Source organism: Lycorma delicatula, chromosome 3, assembly GCF_047948215.1.
Source record: "Lycorma delicatula isolate Av1 chromosome 3, ASM4794821v1, whole genome shotgun sequence".
NCBI classification, from domain to species: Eukaryota; Metazoa; Arthropoda; class Insecta; order Hemiptera; family Fulgoridae; genus Lycorma; species Lycorma delicatula.
The window spans coordinates 60,403,546-60,421,801 of NC_134457.1; the positions used below are offsets into that span (position 1 = coordinate 60,403,546).

The following is an 18,256-nucleotide window of genomic DNA, read 5'->3' on the forward strand; positions in this document are numbered from 1 at the left end:
GAAAAAAGCATTTTGTTTAAAAACAAATAAATAATTTAAAATAATATAATTTACATTATTAATTTAATTAACTTAATATTAATTATATCTTTTTACATAATATTTTAAAATAAAATATTACATTAATTTACAATTGGCACCTTTTTTTTAACGAATATTTTGTTAAATCTGTTTATTATGGATCTCTAAACAAAAAAATATTAAATTATTAAAAAAGAGTTATAAAATTAATTAAGATATTCTTTTTTGGTTAATTTTTATGTTGATTTTCCCTTTATGACAATAAGATTGGTCATTTTGTATAATAATTATGATCATCTGATGTTATTACTTGCATTCTAGTGTAGATATCCCTAATATATCTACTTAAATTGCTTTTTTCTAAGATTATTATAATTCTTATTTATTTTTCTTAAAGCAAAAATATAGTTTTTTTTTTGTTTTTTTTTAATAAAAAGTTATTTTATTAGTAAATTAAATTAGTTAATTAAAAAATAGCTTCTGCTTGGAAATAAGTAAGATATTTAAACAAACGTCGTTTGAACTTCAGTTTGAGATGGTGCCCATTTAGTTAGAAGCTTTGGTTTAAATAATTCATTGAAAGTTGTTCTAAATTGTCTGCTCATCGAGCAATAAAGTATAAAATTAATGGCACCGTTTAAAAGAGCAAGTATATCCATAAATTCCCCAAAAAGGTGGTAACAATTTTTAAAAAAACATCGGCCAAGGATTCCGCTTAATAAACCCAATATTCCTTGTGGAAATTCTGTTATAAGAAATAATAAAAGCACAGCAATTAGCATCCTGGATGTCCTGTCAATTCTTTTTTCCGCTTTTCCTTGTTTTGGTGGTTGTTTCGGTTCAAGTTCTAAATTTGTCTTTAGCTCTTGTTTTTTTCGATTTACTCTATATAAAACGTTTATCAACCAATAGCTGATAACGGTTAGAACACAGCAAGGTAATAATTTTATCACCACGGCGTACACCCATAAGTTGATAATATATAGTAACTCGTTATCCTCTTTCGCGACTTCACTTAAATCGATGTGATAAAGTATTACTACTCCAGATTTTTCAAAAATTCTCGTTGCTTTGATGCTGAACGTCAGATAGGATGGAATACAAATTATCACAGGTAAGAAAAATGCCAGTGTTAAGGCAAAATGACATCTCTGCTCTGAACACAGGATGTGACTCTTTTGCGGATATCTGTGAACAAAAAAAGAAAACACAACAGAGTTAGTATTAGGTGCCAGCTGTTACAAATATTTCCTACTTATTTATAAAGGTACATAAACATTTAAATGTTAAAGTAAACATTTAAATATTAAAATATCTTTAAATAAACCTTCATAATACGTAGTACTCCCGAACTCGCGGATTCAATTTTACTTTAATCTATAAGACACAATAAGTTTTGTATTATTTGGGCAAAAAACTCAAGCCCAGAAAGCTTAAATCAGAGAAATTTAAGCTCTGAATAACTGTTTTCAGCTTAGGTGTCCTTCACTTAGGTGTTCAAAGGTATGAACTGGCAAAGCAACTCTGGGTTTTATTCTCGGTTTTGGGATTTTTCTGTGCTCATCTGTTTGTCAACATCCTCAAAAAAAAAAAAATATATAAAAAACTTAAGAAATTTTGCAATATCTTTACATACAATATTTAATTATATTTTTGTTGTAAAAGTTTTTTGTTTCTACATGTGTAAATTTATTTATCATCTAAACCACTATGAAAATGTGGTCGTTTCATTTAAGACTGCTGGACTTGTACAACGATAACTACCTATATAATAACAGAAATTGATCTTTTTTTGTAACTTGGTTCATACTTTCTATCTCTGGTTTTCAAAACGATTTATTTCAACTTCAGTGAGCTTTTTAACACACACATACACACACACACGCGCGCGCGCGCGCATGCACAGAGAGAGAAAAAGAGAGTGACAGACAGACGGATAGGGAGAGAGAGTAAGACAGAAATAAGACTGATGATAGTATATTATGAAAGGAAGAATAGAAAGAAAGAGAAGATGCAGCGCAGGTTATATGCACGGTGCGCGCGTCTCCGCCTGTATCCGATTGAAATGGTTTAATTTACTGGTGCGTCTCATTCCAATTGACTGTACTTATTTGTTCCGATTGCCATTTCATGCTACTCACGCTTCTTCTGTTCTCACTACTTCGATGACACTGAAAGAACATCGCATTTTCTTTTTTTACCCTCTCCCTTAAGTTTGTGTTTAACGCTAAAAGTATCTTTCCCTTTTACGTCATTGGTAGCATATTAATGATAATCTTATTGTTTATTATTGTTTTAATAATTTTCTTAGAATATAATACCCATTAAACTTTTATATTGTTAGCCTTACAATTTTATATTATGATGCCTTTTTTACATGCATACATAAGTTACTTTTAATGTGTTATTATCGATTGTATTTTAAAGAGATGTAATCCTTGTATAAAAAATCTAGTTAAGAAAAAAATATTATTTTATGTTTAATGGAAGCAAAAGCACTTGAACTAGTATTTGCATCTGTCACTGAAAAAAAAAACTACAGATTAAATGAAAGATTTAAGCACCGAAAGACTGTGATCGCCTAAGCAATTGAACTAGTATTTTAATACATATAGCCGTGCAAACAGCCAGAAAAGTAGTTTAAACTAACATTAATCAAAATCCACCAGGTTCAGAATTTTTCTTTGCATCAGGTATCTTAACATATTCCTTCTTATCAGATTTATTTTATCAGTAGACATAAGAAATTTCTTACTTAAAAGTACTCGTATATAATACTAGTAAAAAAAATCCATCATGATGATGTCACCATCATTTTCATACACAAACAAATTTTTTATATTTTCATGAAATAATAAAATAGTTATGACTTTGTATGTGCAATTAAATTTATGTTTTTATTAATATATATATTAATATAATATATATTAATATATATATATATATATATATATATATATATATATATATATATATATTAATATATATTATAATATAATATAATATTATATTTATATTAATTATAAATTAATATTATTTTCTTCATTGTGGATGTGTTTTATGATTAATAAATCATTCATTAATAACGGTGAAACTTGAATGTGATCTAATTTAATTCACTAATTCCCTTTCCTATTAATAAACAATTTAATTTTTATAATTTATCTTTACTTAACCCAAAAAATGATAGGCTCCAAGAAATCATCTTCTCAGATCCTATTACTGTTTCGCTAGACCGACACTACAAAAATTATTTATTTTTTCCGTATTTTATCGAAGGATAAAATGATCTTTCATTCCAACTTGAAAAAAATCAGCGTCCTCCGATATTACAGTTAATTTTATTCTCCATCAAGTTTTACTATTTCATAATTCACTGTACGTTCCAGCAAACGTGTCACTCATATAGAAAAAGTAAAATTTTTCCAAAAAAGCAAAAATTCTGAAAATGATAACTTACCAACGAGACCAAAAATGTTATAGGCAAAACGTTAAAATTTTTCTTTTTTCGCTCCTGACAGACAATCTCACACTATTTCATACTTATCTCTGAGATAATTTCTCCATCAACGTATTCTTCAGTTTAATAACTCTAGCTTCGTCGCCATATCTGTCAACGAAAATCTCTTCACTTAAACCGGAAGTTGATATACAACAAACGTCATCTTATTCTACCTTTCATATTCCTTTTCTATCCCCGTCAATCCTGTTTTACTTTTCTTTGTAATCTAAGAAATTTTCTCTTTTTTATTCTGGTTTCAGCATAAAAGTTTTAGTCTATATTTAGTTTGTCCCTTTTAGACTGTGTATTTTTCAGTAAGCAGCTTATATAATTTTCTACAGGAACCCAATAACCGGAGCGTTGTCCCGTTTTACCCAAAAAATGTGTTCGGTTTACAGCAATTTGCTTGCTTTTTTTACCTTTTTTTACTAACTCATTACAATCACAGTAACCCTAGTATTTAACCCATTTAGAAATCAGTTTTTTGCGCAACATATTTCAAGATTGTCTAATCTACTCATATTTTCACGTTTTCCATTTTCAGGCGTTGAATCTCATCTTTTAATTCTTTATTTACGTCTACGGTTTAATCTACATATTATCCTTAGTTGACAAAGTACCCAGTTTTTATCAAAAGGTCTTTCCAACTTATGTTCCTTAGCTTCTAACTTCTCAGAAAACCTCGTTTAGTCAACTGTGATGTACTTGCCGTCGAGTTTTCTGAACGGCCTGTCTACCCGACATTGGTGCCTTGTAAACGTGCCCTATATAAAGAAAATTAGATAAATAAAAAAATATTACGAAAGCTGATGCAAATCTTATTAATTAAGAAAATTATTTCACAAGAAAATAATTAATTTCAAAATTGTTTCGTATTGACTAATTATTCATTTTAGTGACAATAAGACAGTCAATAGATAATAGGTTGTTATTTTACCAGCGAATTAACTTAGCTCCCCAAATGTAGTTACTTAACCTTACGGCATAATATTCCTAGCAAGAAGTAATCATTTTCTAAAAACTTTAATGAGTATAATTTTGTATAAAATACGCAAATTATTACCGTAATTTGTTAAACGTAAGATGTACTATTTTTCTCCATTACGCTTTAAAAATTTCGGCTGTATCTTGCAATTAAAGATAAACTTTATAATTATTCAAAACTTATTTTTATTATTTTAATCTTTAATCAAACACCTGATAGAAATTTCAAATATATATATCTTTAAAGCTGGTTCTCAAAAAGGAAAAGAAAGAAAACAATTTTTTTGCAAAATACTACTTATTATTACGGTGTCTGTGATACGGATCAATCGTATTACACATTCAAGAAATTGGCCTGCACGGATAAAAATATATTTATATTTGTAGTGTCCACTTAATTAAAAAAAAGCTACTAGCCGAAAATCCAAACAGGATTTCCTAAATATACTTCAACACAATAAAGATATTTTAATGAATAAAACTTATTAGAATATTTTATTAATATCTAACCTGGATTTTTAAATATTAGTTTGAATTAATATCTTCATTAAGAAACTACAAGCTAACTACCGAATTATCCGACGAAAGATACATTTTTGTTGTGTTTGAAAAATATAAAGCCTGGATGAATTTCGAAATGACGATCTACTGAATAAAAAGGCCGAGACGCTACCACTTCACCAGTTTATGTAATTTTACTGTATATAGTTTAATCTTTCGATATTTATTTTTTTTATAGTTTCCAATTGTATTATTTGTTTTTATAATCGTATTTTATTTTATTTTTAAATTATTTAATTATTTCTATGACCTAATTTACTTTTTGGTAATGTATTACACATTAATTTTTAATTGTAAAAACGAAAAGTAGAAATTATTTATTGTAGCATTATGTAACTTGTATTTTTTGCTACATATTTTATATTGCATTACTTTGGAATTTTGTAGTCACAAAATTATGTGACGGTTCAATTACTTTTTGCTGAAATACGTGTATTAGAAAAAAAAATATTTTGATTATTAATCGATTTAGATATTATTATTTAATAGTATGTAAAATGTATTATATATATCTTATGACAAGTCAATATTTTATGCGACACTGATATAATATACATTTATCGTTTCAATGTACTTTTTCTATTATGTCACTGTTTACGGGGTCTTATTCTAAATATATTTTCCGATATTCAGCAGCTATTGCAAACAGTATCTAATCATCAACAACCAATTAAAAAATTCCTCCTTTTTCCAATACTTTACAAACTTTTGAATCCGTGTATTAAGTTAATAAAATACTGATTCAGTTAGTAAAGTATTCACTTCCATATTAAATAAAATTTCTGGTAAATGATGATTCTTTTTTGATGATATAAAATCTTTCAAAGTTTACCTTGTTTATAAATCACAATTATAGTGTTAAGATATTAAAAAAAATTACAAGTTTTCCTTTGAGAGCCGTTTTTTATCACGATTAAACCTTTTTTGAATTAAAAATCAGTTGCTTATGAAAAATGTTCGCCCTAAATATTTATTTATATATATATATATTTATTCATTAGTCGTTCACAACAGACAAAATTTAGGTCCAATTGCTACAAATAACAATAATAATTACATTGTATAAATTAGAATTAGATTACACCATCATGAGACTTGCAAAAGAAAACTAAATATTATAGCCACACAAACTTTATAAATAAACTTCGTACATTCTAAAATATTTAAACAAGATACAAAACAATTTATCAAAAAAAGAATTCAATATATTATGTAAAAAATCAAAAATCTAGCCAAACTGAAATAACCCCTGAGAGCGCCAAGAAGGAAAACACAATGTGTACAGTGTTCACAAATAAGACATTATTATTATTTATTATTATTATTATTATTATTAATGGTTAAACGTAATAAAAATTAATAAATTTTAGTACTGCAATAAATCTATTGAGATTGTTGAACCAAGTTCTTTTTGCCATCTTTAAATAATACGCGAACAAAAGTCATAAGATTGGATTAATTTTTCAGTAATTGGAGTAACTTTTCCATGGAACGCAACGATACAATGAAAGATCCGTATACCAAATATGGCTTATTTTTTCGTATGAATTGTTTGATTGTATACTCATAAAACAATCTTTAATTTTATACTTATTATTATATACATTTTACTTATAATATTAATATAATTTACAATATTTATTTTATTTTACAATATTAATTAGTTATTTGCTTCATCAAACAATGTAGCGTGTAAAGGGGTTAAAAGATTTATTTTGTTTTGAATAGAAATTTATGTTAAGGTACCTTGTAGCGAAAAACAATTTTAGAATATTGTTACATCAAAATTCCTTTCGTTAACTTAAGAGTACACTTAATCACGTACATTTCAATCGGTTGAAGTTGCAAACATTTACCTCCCTGTTTTAAACAACGTTCTCAGTTTCCGATGAAAAGCTAATGCGATTAGCTCACCTTCTCTGCCCTGATTAAGCTGTTTGAACATAAAGTACGTGCTTATAATAAAGAGGTCTGAATAAAATTTAAAGATGAAGGTTCAGTTATTATTAATAAAGTACGAAAATGAATTTGAAGTGTTATTGAACCCTTGAATATATGAAACATTCTCTCACACCTCAAGTAAAGCACGTGTAGAATTATTTTAACATAACACAGTATTTTTATTCCCACGAAATATTTTCCCCGTTAGCGATATGGGTTTTCACTCATTATTTATTCCATTGCTAGTTAGCATAATTACCCGATTAAAATTATGCCACATTAATTGACTTATAATGCTTAATTAAAAGATAAGTAATCGAGAATTTTGCAGAAATTATTAAAAAATAATTTATATTCTCTACAGGTATAGCTTCAGAATGATATAGCCAAGTTGATTTTTAAATACGTGGGAATTAAGATAGTAATTTTAAATTTATTATTGCAGATTCCTAAGCTTTACGTCATATTTAAACACTGAAAAAAAAAAGACTGGTCAACCCGAGAGTAAAATAACAAACTTGAAATCGATTTACAGACTATTGCAGGACAATAAATTTTATTGGTCATCTACCTGTTAGATTACTTGAACTTTACAAATACTTTTTTCAACTTTATATAAAACCTTAAAAGAAACTAGCGAGGTGTACTCCAATCTAACCGAAAGAATCGATATATATTCCTGCTTCTTGCTTTCACATTACAGAATGTATCACGAAGTTCTCCTAGGACTTTAGTAACCTATTCTACTCGTGAAAATAATGAAAAAGATTCATAATAAATATACGTTCTAAAATGATTCGTAGAAATGAGGTCGTACTGAAGTTTATAGGACGTTAATTAGTGATTAGCGAATTAGTGGTTAATTTTTTGGATCTTGGCCTGATAAAATAAGTTCCATAACCGTATATGAATAGTTTTTTGAGAAATCTGGGGTGAAAATCAATAAATTTGAATAAAGAACTCTGTTTTTTATGTTTGACGTGCAATAATTAAATAGGTAATAAACACATAAGATAAGTCTTGTAGATAATTTAATTTTTAACAAAATGGTGAAAGATAAGTTGAATAAAACAAAGAAAATTTAGAAAAACGCGAATGTTACTTAGAGCAGTGCGATAGTCCCGGGAGAACTTTGTGATACACTATTTATACAGATATCTATAACCATTTGACTCAATTAGTTAAAAAAAAAAACCTTACTGTAAAGTAACATTTTTTTTCAGTTTTTTTTTAATTATTAAAAAGTAGAAATGTAAGAGTCACATTAACAGAAGAGAATTTTGTATACTAATAAGTTATTTAGAATTTTATTGCTGTAGTTTGATTCATTATCATCAGTGAAGCCCTCGATTTTTCCCTGTACGACTAGCTTCTTAAGAATTTCACTGGGCCTACGGATTATATGGTCCAAAAAGCGGAGGTCACGTTGGAAGCATATTGTATACGACCTCCTCTGTATATCCAGCACGTTTATAATTGTTTGTCCTCTTTTCCATCCATTTGACGCAAAGCGTTCTTCTGCAGGCCCACATTTCGAATGGATCAATTCTCCTCCGGTCTTCCATCTTGATGATCCAGGTCTCAACGCCGTCTATGACTACTAGAAAGACTAGTACCTGAACCAGTTTCAGCTTTATATTCTTCGTGATTGCCCTATACTTCCAAATAGCAGTAAAATTTGTAAGGGCTTCCTTCGCCAAAATAATTTTCGTGTTTCAGCTGACCACTTAAATATCTATTCCTGAATTACGAAACGGCCCACCTTTTTGAAATCATGTAGTGCATAACTGACTGAAAGATCGTTGGCTCTGACTGCAATCATAACCTTTTTCCGATGTTTAATTTCAGCCCTTTTGTAGTTTGTGATATTCATGAATCAGTTATTAACAAATTATAAAATAGTACCTCGTATGTGCGCGCGTGCGCTTTCGTTGATAGAATTTTTAAAACAAAATTCGTACTTTAAAAGTGACTGAAATGTCTACATCAATAACTGATATGTAGGTTGGCGACCCCTTCCGGGGATCTGATAGCAGAAGTACCTGGGATCAAGTTCATTTATATTCACAATTTCCTTTCGTGACCGTTGGCTAATAATCACACAGGCCTTAGATAATCATTTAATGCGTATAGATGCAACGCACAATAAAGAATTCTTAACAGTAATTTTTACGTTTTGAAGTTCTACTGTTCATTTAAAATAATCATTATAAATAAGTATGTACGGCAGTTGGGTAACAACACTGTTTAGTGAAGTGTTTAAATAGAAATACAAATATAAGTCTCTGTTATTTCTGAAAATGATAACTTGTTTATAAAAGACAGTTATTTGCTTTTTTTATTCTTAGTTATAATATACATAACTATTGAGGTAGCATTTACAATTGAATTGGTTTTTTTTCATTTGCACTAGTTATATATATTTTTTACATAATAATCACCAATCGGTTTACACTAGATAACATTAGAAGAATATGTTTGAGAAAAATATGGCTCGTAGTAGTATAAATATAAGTAAAAAAAAACCAGTTCGGTGAGCATAGAGTGCTGATGTGATACGGTTTATTAGACATTGCGACAAAGGCGATGGTTTTTTTTTGCATTCATAACGCTAACCATACATAAAGCGTATTTCTTTGGAAGCCGCGTGTTTGAGCAGAATAGCTTTTTTTTTTACCAAAAAAAAAAATATTTATTTCGTAAAGATAATTCTGGTACAGGTTTTATAAATTTATAATTACAAACATGTTATTCAAAACAAAATATATCACTAGGTATTTTCTTAAAATTCTGTGTATTTAATCTATATAAGTTTTATTATTAACAAGAAAGAATTCTTACAACTTGGAAACAGATTACTTTTACCGAACTGTGAAGAAAAGTGTGGTATTTTTTTCGGTAGCATGGTGGCAGTGGTGGAGAGGGGTTAAAATGAATTTTCTTTATTTTCTTGAGATATGAAGTAGGAAAATACCATTCACTTAAATTGAGGTTTCCTTATATTTACTAGCATCCCCATCGCGGTTTCGCCCACATTGTATGGTTACTTGTTTTTTCCTGTTGCGATCAGGGGATGTTTAGCCGGGCAAGGTTCACTTCGCTCGCTCTTCACATTTTGCCAGGGGGGTCTGCTCTCTGGACCCCTGTGTTCATTATAATCATGCTTCATGAAAAATAATGATCGATAAAAATTAAAGTTTATTGTAATTTCTTCAGAGCAAGAGTTTTGTCAGTTCAGGACCAAAACTCTGAATGAATTATTTTGAATGAGGGTTTTAAAATGATCAGCCTCCATTTTAAAAATAGTTGTTGTAGCTGCTTACCTGTCCTTAATACGGATAAAAATTTATCTTGCCCGGTTCTTATCGATACCCGATAAACACCACTAGGAGGTGACCGTACTCCGTTTCTCATTAAAAAAAAAATCATTTAATGTTTTTATTTTATATTTTAATAAGTTTCTGGAGGCAAGTGCAGCCAGTCGCGTCACACATACAGTAACAGTGGCATTGGCTGTGTTGCTTGAGCCTCCACGCCATACATCGTTGCACCCCTTAAAAAAGTGCAATACAAAAAAACCGAAAATAGTTTTTAGATGTTTATCTGAATAGTATTTGAAAACCTACATACAGTGAATATCTCGCTTATTATAGTCGGGATAGGGAAAATTTGCAATCACTGTTCAAAATTTTTCACCTACCTTCATATCTTTGAAGGTCGAATTTCGAAAAATCTAAAAAATTAATTTTTAGATATTCATGTGAAGATTAGATACATAAAACTTCAAGTTGATACCTTCATTTATTACCGAACAATTGCAAATTTTATCGTGAGTTTTTTAACCCTTTAAACTTTGAATTAAAAAAAAAAATCTTTCTTAGAGTGCAGTTAAACCGTAAGAAGAACGTGTATTTTCATCGATTCATCAGTTTTTACCGTGCGCTGATTATGAATCACTCACAAAAAGTTGTTATATATACGTATATAAATCCTCTATATATAAAATTTGTGGCTCAAAGTTCTCCATAACTATTAGATCAGTGTTACTTTAGATATAATGTGGTAGTGTATCTGAAGTTGTGCAAGTAAAAACCTGATGAGGTGAATTGAGTTGTTCTTGAGTATTTATAATCTTGATTGAAATAAATTTTAGGTTATTTTCACTGTGTAGTGGTGTATTTTTCATACGCGCTTATGCCGTGATTCAGTGATGAATGAGTTGAGACTTGATGCTTGTGTAGTGTCTACTGGTTAATCTAACATTTTTAGTGCGTTGTATTAAAAAAAAACAGTGCAATTCTAACTTCTAAATAATGATGGTTCGGAAACGAAAAGTCGATCTTCTTGCACAAGAGTTTTTTAAAAGTTTTATTAAATATTATTAGTCAGTTACAAATTATTATAACTCTGTTAAAATAATTATAGAGCGCCTTTGCGTATATCTGAAAGAAATCAAAAAATTAGTTTTGAAAATGGACTTTATAGATACTTCACTATTTTTGTTAAGTTTGAACTTTTTAATATGTTATTGCAGCATAACTATTTATTTAAAAATAAAAAAGAATATTTATCATGTGTTGTGGAATATATAAACGGTTAATTTTCAGTTGCTTTAGTTTTTTTTTTTAGAGAAAAATGGAAGAAATTAATAGTATGACATGGAAAGAAAATAGTAGAAAAACCTAGCATATGTGTGGAAAAAGTTCTTGCATTAATTGAAGCAGCTCTCAAAAACAGCTAAGTGACCCTGTGGCGTAAATGTCCTATCCTCCAGATACGAGTTAACAGGAAATAATTTACTTCTTATACTGATTATTCTAGAGCGATTTATTTAAACTGAGGTATAACAATTGAATAAAGAATAGAATTATATGAGTTATCAGACTATCGAAGCCCCTTCGTGATTCTGTATTCATAGCTATTAGTTTTAAGCAAAAATGACAAAATATAAGTAATATGAATGATTAAAAAAAATCTGTATGAAATGACGGCATTTCCTTATAGTTGTTTGCGGCCACTGACTTCATCATATGACATATGCTACTGCACATATGACTAGTATCTTACTTGTATTTTCCGTATATTGTGATTTCTATTATTTTTTTGGATGTCAGATAGGGTGAACATAAATTATTCAGCGCCTCTTAGGGGTTAATAAAAAACGAATAAAGTAATGTAGCGTACTAGAATTACTGAGATCTTGAATGAACAGGCCGGCGCAATGTAACGAGAGGGGGTTCACCAGTTGGTCAGTAGTTACCGTGCAAGAGAAAGCAATATGCGGCTTATAACGATATAGCAATATGCGTACTGTTTTAATGAAAGCAGATCTGTTATTTCTTCGTAGACATTTTCATTTAGGGTACGGCCGTGATCCTCTTAATAAAGACTCTCTTAAACGTTAATATCAGCAGTGTAAATATATAACACAAGACAGATGCTCCGTAGGAGCTCTGGATAGAGTAAGAAAATCTTTTTAGAGAAGCCCGGTTAAATCGACTCTTTGCGCGAGTTTAGAACTGGGAATACCGCAATCGGCAATTGTGAAGTTTCTATGCAAGCGCCTAAAACTTTATGCATACATAATTCAATCGGTGCATGGAACTGAAAATGACGATAAAACACACCGTTAAAATTTTGCCGTGGACATTCTTCAAAAAGTGAACGAAGATAACGAACACGTTTTTAGTAATAGTAATCTTCTCTGATGAAGCTACCATCCATTTTTCTGGTCACGTTAACCTTTATATAGTGGGATTTTCTTGCTGTTCAACAAACAAAACGTAATAGACCAAAAATATTTGGAGTACGTTGACTGTTTATATAGTGATTCATCTTGGTCGAGCCAATTGTTATTATTATTAGTTTTTTTATAGCATGTAGTATGATAAATTGAACATCGGTAACTCAAAGTTTACTTCCAAGAAGACGGTGCACCACACACTGAGCTTTACGTGTTAGGAACTACCTACATGAACAATTTCCTCTGCGTTGGCTTGACCGTGATGGAACAGTTCCCTGGCTACCTTGATTCCCTAACGTTATGTCACTCGATTTCTTTCTTTGGGGTTTTTGAAAGACAAGCATCGAAGTTTGTCAACACCAATGAACTAAAATGAAAAATAGAAGATGTAGTTAATGGAATTACTTCAGATGTTCATCGGAATGTGTGGCGTGAAATTGCATATCGTCTAGACATTTTAGGTGCCGCAGAAGATCTTCATGTGGAGCTTGTTTGAAGTTAATAAGTGTCGTAACTAAACCGTTTGAAATACCTTGTTCAACAATAAAACATGCATGTAAGTACATTGCTCTGTTATTCTTTTATTAACACCTAAATCGCGCTAATTACTTTATCTTCACCTGAATATTCTGATTCTATTATGGGACGATATCAGACGCCCTGTACTTCTATTATCACATTTCATTACAGATATTTCCTAAAGAAAGCTGCTATCCATTTCAATTATTGTTTTACAGGTTATCATGATGAATGACCGATAGAATTAATAACATTCAAAGAAAGTATCTAACCAAAATATTAATATATTTTTCTAACTAGTCCCTTAAGGAGAAAACAAATTTAATTTAAGTTTTTCGACTACGCAGAAAGTTGAAGAATTTGTACAAAGTGGACAAATGTACAAATGTACAAAGTGGATTTAAACAAAACGTCTGATTGATTTATATTTGAGATTAATATTTTATATATTTATATTTGAGATGCGAGTACGATTTTCCTTAGCGCTAAAGATATTCCCGATTTTGTTTGGCTTTGTTTTATTTCTCTAGTAGGATATATGTAATGTTGAGAGGGATTGACTACCTCCTAGTTTACCATCTTTGTTGTTTTATTATGATATCTGATGGTGACTTGAATAAACATTTATTCATTTCAGATTAAATGTTTTGTTGTGCATATACTATTTAGAGCAAGAATTGTTCCAACCGAAGGAACCAGTGAAATAAAGTTTTAAATAAAACGGTTTCAGTCGTATAAAGCAACTTTACGATTGTTTATCAAAGTCTTTCGTGCTTTTATACCAATCCAGTGGGTTAATCAAAGCCTTATCGTAAATCAGCTGGTTTCGAAGTTGAGAGTTCTAAGATTCAATTCTTAGTAAAGGTAGTTGCTTTTATACGGATTTGATACTAGATAATGGTTGTTTTTTGGTGGTTGGGGTTCAATTAACCACACATCTTAGGAAATGGTCGGTCTGAGTCTGTTCAAGGATACACACTTACCGGTACCTTTACACTTACTCGCCTGACTGCATACCGAGCACGCCTTGGCATGCCGAATACTGTTGACATCATGTCACTTGCTGTGTTACTCTGTAACCCAGTATTACATAAAATATATAAATTAATTAAACTTATCTTTGTTTTTGTGATTAAGACCCCCGTTTGGGAGTCGAGTGAATCTCGCCCAAAAAACTAGAGTGAAAAAAAAAACAACAAAACGATAAACGGGTGTTATTAACAGTAACGGTGTAGCTTCTTATGAAAGGCCGTGTGACTTTTCGTTCACGAAAAAGACTTACATTAACATGATATCCGGTAATACCGCTTTTTTATGAATTTTTGTTTATATAAAAGCTATTTTTACTATTAAATATTCATTAATTGACCGGTTCTGCATGTTTTAATATTTATCATCACGCAAAATGTTTCTATAAATTTTAATCTTCTCCGACAGGAAGCCAAAACGTTGGCTTTATAAAAAACTAATGTTTTATCTATATTTACTCAGCGCAGATAACAATCTGACGTTTTTACCCTTTCTTACCAAGAAAAATTTAAACCTCTATTTATCCGTGTATATTCCGTCAGATAGCCCAAGCTATCAGGGTTCAGAAAATGTATCAAAAGGTTATTATGAAAAAACGTTTTCCTAAATTATACATGTAAAATAAAATATGAATTAAAAAATTATTTAAAAAAAATTAGTTAAATATACAAAAGTTTTACATATATATATATATATATATATATATATATATTAATTAAATATAATTAAACTAGAATTGATGAATAATTTTTAACAAACATAATAATAACGTTCTAATATTAAACGTTTTACACTTTTTGTGTATTAATGTGACGAAGAATAAACACGGTAAAATTATGCTGAATTATGACTGACTGGCCTTTGAAAAGGTAATTACCAGTTACCAGTTAAATGGAAATAACACATGATATTTAGCCCACCGGGCTAAATATCATGTGTTATTTCCATATTTGTTTAACAGCTGATTTTCGAAGTCGACGGTTCTCGGGTCCAATTTTTTTTTTTAACGAAAAGAAAAGAAATTGAAGAGGACTACGTAAAGTTTATAAAACCACTTAATTGTATCGAAATATCAAATCAAGAATATTGTTTCTCATTAATTTTGAAAAATCGCTATAGTGTTATCTAATAAATTAACTGCCATTAAATCTGGATGCCGATCTAGACGATAATGATATGGCTAACTGACCAGAGAGATTTTTTGCTTAACGGTTCATAATTTAAAATCATTATATACGAGTTTCTTGCTTATGTACCAAGGTATCTTTAACATTTTTTTCAGTTCAAAATATGTTTAACGTCTACAGTTTTATTTGTTTTTATATGTTTTACGTTTACATTATTTAACGTTGAAATATCTCAATATTGGAATTGCTTGCTGTACCCCACAATTCAAGCCCATAAGTCCAATTTGTTTTCAAGATGGATTTATAAATCAATAATTTATTTACTTTCTTAACTGTTCCGTGAAGAAATATTCAATATATTCACTAAATAATTATGTACTACTCAATGAATAATGAGTTTCTACTTGATAATTTTTGTCTCTTCTTCTAAATAGGAATCGAAGCATTGAAAAAATTTTACAATCTTTTTGGATTTTAACATTTTTATATTTCTGTTTTTAATAAGTTATCTTACGCTGCGGAAGAAAATACAAACAGTAAACTATTTTTCTTTGACGGGAGGATAATAAATATTTCACTTTAAACAGAGCCTAATATGATTATCAAGATTAACCATAACATAAATTTCCAGCTTATAGTAATTTTCACCATTTTTAAAAACCAGTTGCTGTGTAGACCAATAAAAATGTAGATAATTGAATATTTAGTTTATTAAATTTAGTTTTGCAGAAAACAAAAATAAATTTACAAGACAGATTATTCTGAGATAGGAAAACAAAAATTCAATTAATTTTAAATAAGTAGATTTTGTTCATGTAAAGCAGTATTCTTTACACTGTGCGAATAGTTTGAATGTAATTTTAATTTGAAGACTATATAATGTATGTTTTTAAATTCATAACCTTAATGAAAAAAAAAAAGAAATAATAAATGAAATTATCCATTTTTACTGTAAGGAAATTGAAAGTGTAATGGGAATTATATTTCTGTAAACAGTTGTCGTATTAAAAACAAACATATCCATGCATTTTTAAATTTAAAGTGATAAATAGTAAAACTTCTTTATTAGATAAAAAGGAAAACATCTTTATTAAAAATATTTTATAATAACCAATATGTTTGGATTCTAAATTGAAACGTATGCATTGTATCTGATATTTTCACCAAACATTTATGTATGTATGTAAGCACGCGTGCGTTTTAACGGGAAGAAAAGAAAATTTAATTGAAATTTTCTTTGGGTATAACAAGTTAATTATGCTCTGTGATAAAATCGTATCTGATGTGTCAGATGAAATTGGTTGTTATTTTCAATCTGCTGAATTCTAATCTGACATTTCTTTTGAACTCTATAATAATAATTGTAATGAGATTCCACTCATTTTATTACCTCTCTTTCTCTGATTATTTTTAATTTCTTTGTTATTCTCCTTTTTCAAAATGTGCATCTGGCATTGTGTTTATAAACATTATAAGAAATCTTAGTTCAGAAACGATATTCTTTTCTTTGTTGAAATATACAGTTATGGATCTGTAATGCTTACCTTTCCTTTTATAGTTTCATTTAATATACTCGCAAACCTACTCTTCTATATATATAACCGCTAATTTTATAAAGCGGTTTTTTTATTCTGTAACTCTAAAGAAATATTGTGAAAATATTCTTATCATAGAAAAAAATAATATCATATCTTAGCCACTCTGCTAGTGTTTTATTTAATTAGAAGATATTACAGAAAAAAAATTAGTTGGGAGAAGTTTCTTAAAATTTTAATGTAAGACTAGTTTGTTATATTGACTCTAAAAGTTTGCTGCCTACAATTTACAGTAATAAAATTAGCAAGATAATTTTTCTATTTTGTATAATTTTATTCTTATTGCTGAAATTTCATTTTTTTATCGTACCTTTTAATTCTCAACATGCGTTGAGCATAAGAGGAACAGTAAAGAATGTTGAATTACTGAAACGTATTTCTTCTTAACATTCTATAGGCTTTTTACCCTAGAATTTAAGATAAAAAAAATTATAACATAAAAGTGTAGCTTTTAACTTTCATGCGTTTGAATATTAATTTGCGACTACGCTCAACTAATATTAGACTTTACTGAATTAATTACAAATTATGAGGCAGTTACATTTTTAAATATATATTTATTACAACGAGATTTAGTATTTTCTATTAGAAATTCTGCTAATAAATTTCCTCAAGTTTCATTTTGCTTGACTATCCTTAATACGAAAACATTGTTCCTCAGCATGATCTGTTGTTAAAGTAGTCCTCACGATTTACTCTTCCTCTCCAAGTTTCCGATGAGTTACAGAGGGTGATAGAAACGGAAAATATTTTTGTTATTCTTCATTTTAAATAATAATAATGTAATATAAACTAAAATATCCTTCATTAAATTTCTTTATTGAAATTCTTGTAATTTCCTCATTCTTAATAGTTTATTTTATGCAGTAAATATAAATGTTTTACGGGTAACAATTAGTAATTAATGAAAAATTCAACAAGTAGACTTCACTACTTGTAGTCGCCCCTCATTTTACATGACTGAGTTGTTCATACACGTATACGTTGACTTTGAAAATGATCTTGGTTATATTTGTCGTAATTTAAAGATCAATGACTGTAATATTCATTAAGATTTGTCATAATTTTTCGGCACTTCAGTTACGGATAGCTTTCTAGAAATAAAAGAGAGGGTTGAAAAAAAGCAAGTTGTATTAAAGGTGAATTAAAAGATGACCTTTCACAAAACATAAAAAATGTTAGAATTTTTAGTTCAAAGATAAATTAAATACGGCGGACCATATATATTCTTTCA

General features: G+C 29.1%; 1 protein-coding gene across 1 annotated transcript in view; it reads right to left on the minus strand.

Annotated features, from left to right (window-relative positions):
• Window positions 1-524: 524 nt before the first annotated feature.
• The window catches only part of LOC142320894 (G-protein coupled receptor dmsr-1-like), a 76,893-nt gene continuing 59,161 nt past the window's right edge, over window positions 525-18,256 (minus strand). Inside the window, exon 2 of the mRNA XM_075358878.1 lies at window positions 525-1,209. Within this exon, the coding sequence (XP_075214993.1) occupies window positions 525-1,209 (685 nt within the window). The remainder of the gene's footprint in view (window positions 1,210-18,256) is intronic.